The sequence below is a fragment of the Microtus ochrogaster genome, linkage group LG8, assembly GCF_000317375.1.
Source record: "Microtus ochrogaster isolate Prairie Vole_2 linkage group LG8, MicOch1.0, whole genome shotgun sequence".
In the NCBI taxonomy this organism is placed as follows: Eukaryota; Metazoa; Chordata; class Mammalia; order Rodentia; family Cricetidae; genus Microtus; species Microtus ochrogaster.
In genome coordinates, this window is record NC_022033.1 from 12,747,360 (window position 1) to 12,751,550 (window position 4,191).

The 4,191-nt window shown below is 45.1% G+C and overlaps 1 protein-coding gene across 2 annotated transcripts in view; it reads right to left on the reverse strand.

Annotated features, from left to right (window-relative positions):
* Eya2 (EYA transcriptional coactivator and phosphatase 2) overlaps positions 1 to 4,191 on the reverse strand; it is a 154,634-nt gene that overhangs the window by 7,858 nt on the left and 142,585 nt on the right. For both annotated transcript variants that reach the window (XM_005362877.3, XM_026787031.1), the window contains 2 exons: positions 2,892 to 2,950; positions 410 to 570 (listed from right to left, as the gene is read on the reverse strand). In XM_005362877.3, the coding sequence (XP_005362934.1) occupies positions 410 to 570; positions 2,892 to 2,950 (220 nt within the window). The remainder of the gene's footprint in view (positions 1 to 409; positions 571 to 2,891; positions 2,951 to 4,191) is intronic.

Sequence of the window (4,191 nt, forward strand, 5' to 3'; positions counted from 1 at the left end):
AAAATAAAAAAAAATAAAAAAAATAAAAAAAAAAATAAAAAGTACCAGCCTGTAATCCCAGTGAGATAGGCTGGGACAAGAGGGCCCCTGGGGCTTGCTGGCCAGCTCGCCCAGCCTAATTGCAAGCCTAGGCTCTGTGCGAGACCCTGTCTCAAAAAGTAAGGTGGGGAGTGATTGAGGAAGACAATAGACACCAGCTTCCATGTGCACATATACATTACGTACCTGTATGCACTTATGTACACATCCATGAATACAGTGTGTGTGAGCACACTCACACATACACACACACATACACATCAAGCCAGACAGCCCACTGGTATTCTTGTAGTCATCCAGAATCTTCCAAAATCTTCCTGGTCCACAGCAGGGTCCAGGAGCACCTAGCTCAGTCTTCCGTGTCACTCACCACCCACGTTGTTGCGGTAGGTGTTGTACATTTCCTTCACCCGGCGGTAGCGGAAGGCAAGTTTCCTCATCCAGTCCACGCCGCCATGCACACCTGTACCCAGGCACAAGCTGGCCCCTGGTGCCGTGCTGTGGAAACCATCAGTGGAGAAGTTGTATGTGCTGGAGAGACAGGAGAGGGGTGGCATTAGTGTGGGGAGACCCAGGTCCCTGGGCCTGTGGTGGCCTTGGTGTATCCATGGGTCCCTGAACGAATACACTCAGGGTGCCTGGATGTGGATCTAGAGGGGGCAGTTTCTCATTAGATTTCAAAGATGGCTGCATGCTTGCTGGGGCCGAGCAAAGCTCTTGCTTCTGTCTTTGGGCATCAGACTGCACCCCTAGACTCTGTTGGGGAACTACTGCCGCCCCTGCACGCAGTAGACAAGCTTGAGGAAGTCTCCATCATTGTCCCATGGAATTTTAGGCACCAGTGAACTGTACTCACTGAGGGCCAGAGTGTCTATAAGCTTGAGTCTGACCTTAATGGATTGGCACGCCTCCCTCATCCCAAAATCTAAACAACATGCCTCAAATGCATTCACTTACGAGAGGGAAGTCTTGAAGATAAAAGGGATAAGTAAACTGGCTCGTGTATCTTTACTTAAGTTTTAAACTTCACTTAAATTTTGAGCTTTTCTTAACCTTTAAACCTTATAAATTATACTCCCGAACCAACTCAGTCACAGGATCTCACAGATGTCAACATCTGTCTTTCTGCAATCAATCAATCAATCAATCAATCAATCAATCAATCAATCAAGTCATGTATTAACCACCTAGTATCTTTCATCTGTCAGTCATCTATTTCTTGATCATCTATCTATAATCTATCAATCATCAATCTTTCTATTATCATTCAGCCAATCATTATCTGTCATCTATCATCTAATACCTAGTAATCACTAATCTATTATGTATAACCATTTATCATCTATCTACCAGGTATCTATCCATCTATCAGCTATCTATCTACCTACCTACATACCTACCTACCTACCTATCTGTCAAACCTCAATTAATCTGTCAATCATGTCTATTATAAAATCAGTCAGTTTTCAATCATCTGTCTGTATCACTGTATCAAGCTATTCATCATTTATCAGTCATCTATCATTTATCATTATCATCTACCTACCTATCTATTAGCTATCAACTATTTCTCTATCTATATATATCATCTATCTACCCACTTGCCTACCTATCTCATGGTAAGGACAATAAAATGGCCTCTCCTTTGCGTCTTATTCTTTCCCTAAACATCTCTCTGTCTATCAAATTCTGTGCTTAAAATCTGGGACTAGGGGATGGTTCAGTGGGTGAATTGCTTGCTGAGCAAGCAAGAGGACCTGAGTTTGGATTCTCACCACCCATGAAGAATGCATCTTATGGAGGCCTGTGACCTCAGTGCTGGGGGGTGCTTGAGAGGCAGAGACAGGAGGCTCCTGGGAGTGCTGGCCAGTTGACTTAGCCGAAATAGTAAGTTCAGGTTTATTGAGAGATCCCGTATCAGAAATAAACTAAAACAAAGTGGACAATGAAGAGGAGGACATGTAACCTATGGCTCTACACACGCATGCTCAGATGAACATACCCGCACATGCATGCTCAGATGAACATACCCGCATACAGTAAAATTAATTTAAAAAAATCCATGTTGGCTTATTCTTTTTGCGGTAAAGCCAAGAATCCAGTTTGACTTGTGCTGGGGTCTCTAAGTGGGGAGGGAACTCCTCAGCTTGGAGCAGAAGTTGGGGGCAGTCTCTGCTATAGACAATGAGAGCATCCATTTCTCTCTTCGGCTACTGTGAACACATCTGGAGTTAAGCCAGTGTCAAGCATATATCCTACCACCGAGTTATAGCCCTAGTCTCTATTGTTGTTAACTTACTGTGACAGGATCTTGCTAGGTTGCCCAGGCTGGCTTTGAACTCACTCTGCAGCCCAGGTAGGCTTTGTTCTTGCCAGCCTTCTGCCTTAGCCTCCCAAGAGTGGGCAAACACTGTATCGCTGAGCTATGCCCAAGCACAGAAGAAGTTTTTTTAAAAAAAATATTTATTTATTTATTTATTTATTTATTTATTTATTTATTTATTTATTTATTATGTATACAATATTCTGTCTGTATGCCTGAAGGCCAGAAGAGGGCGCCAGACCTCTTTACAGATGGTTGTGAGCCACCACATGGTTGCTGGGAATTGAACTCAGGACCTTTGGAAGAGCAGGCAATGCTCTTAACCACTGAGCCATCTCTCCAGCCCCCAGAAGAAGTTTTGACTCCCTAAATTAGACAAGATCTCTCGACATAGCCCTGGCTGTCCTGTAACTCATGATGCAGACCAAGGCTGGTCTCAAACTCATAGAGATCCTCCTGCCTCTGCCTCCTGAGTGCTAAAATTAAAAGCATGAGCAGCCATGCTTGGCTAGACTCCCCAAATCCTTACCTTAAATCCTGGCCATTGTCATCAGACGAGACATCATCCACATGGATCTGGTCACAGTCCTGTGGAAACATGATAAGGACAAAGGCGTGCCAGTTAGTCTGAAGGGGAGCTGATCGATATTTTGGTTTGATATTTTTTGAGACAGGTCGAATGTAGCCCAGGCTGACCTTGAACTTGGTATGTAGCAGAGGATGACTTTGAGCTTCTAATCCTCTGCTTCCAATTCCCGAGTGTCAGATTATAGGTGTGCACCACCACATCTACTTCATGCTGTGCTAGTGACAGGACCAGGGTGTCAGGCCTCCTAACCAAACACCAACAACTGGGCTACGTCCCAGCCTAGCGCCTTATTTATTTATTTATTGGTTTTTCAAGACAGGGTTTCTCTGTGTAGCCCTGACTCCTGGTTGCTCTGTACACCAGGCTGGCTTCAAACTCATAGACCGCCTGCCTCTGCCTCCCGGGTGCTGGGATTAAAGGCATGTGCCATCCTCCCCCCAACCCCCCAGCTGGCGTTGGTTTTAAGAGTGTGTCCTCAGATGAGGGAGGGTGAGCACTGGAGCTGGCATTCTTGGGGGCTGGTCTGGGTTTTGTCCCGAAAGTTTAGGGCCTTGCCTTAAGTATAGGCTGCTTTTCTCTTTGGTTTCCATATGAATAAGCACATGGTCACAAGGAGATACCAGGTAAGTGACCAGCTCAGCTGAGTGACCTTTGCAAATAAAAAGGGGGTAACTAGTGTGGCTTTGGGGGACACCAAGGCTCCCCAAGTCTCTAGGAAACGGTGTCACCTGGTCATCAGGTGGGTGCTAGTTAACTTTCACAGCACAGTGAGATCTGTTGTATCCAGGCTCTGCAGGTCACCGTGTGCCTTAGGTTTCCCTTCTGTCCTTAATCCCACATTACCAACCATGTGGACCTGAGGATACCATAAAGCAAGATGCACAGATCTCTGCCAACCCAGAAAGTTCTGTGAACAGCGCTGCTCTAGGAAAAAGGAATATGTCAACATCTGACTTCTGGACTGGCTCAGTGAGGTTTTTTCCAGGGAAGGGCTTGTTAGCTGGCCTAGCTGTATAGCCCATTCTATGCTGCAAAGTATGTGTGTGTTCGTGCATGCATGTGTGTGCATGCACACGCGCATGCTAACTCATATGTGCACACACTCTTGTGCACTCACCCATGCAGGTGCATATAGTGGCTGATGTCTGACGTCGGAATGGCTTTCATCTTCCTCTTCTTTTTCTTTTTCTTCTTCTTCTTTTTTTTAGAAGAATTGATACTTTCATTTATTTATTTATTT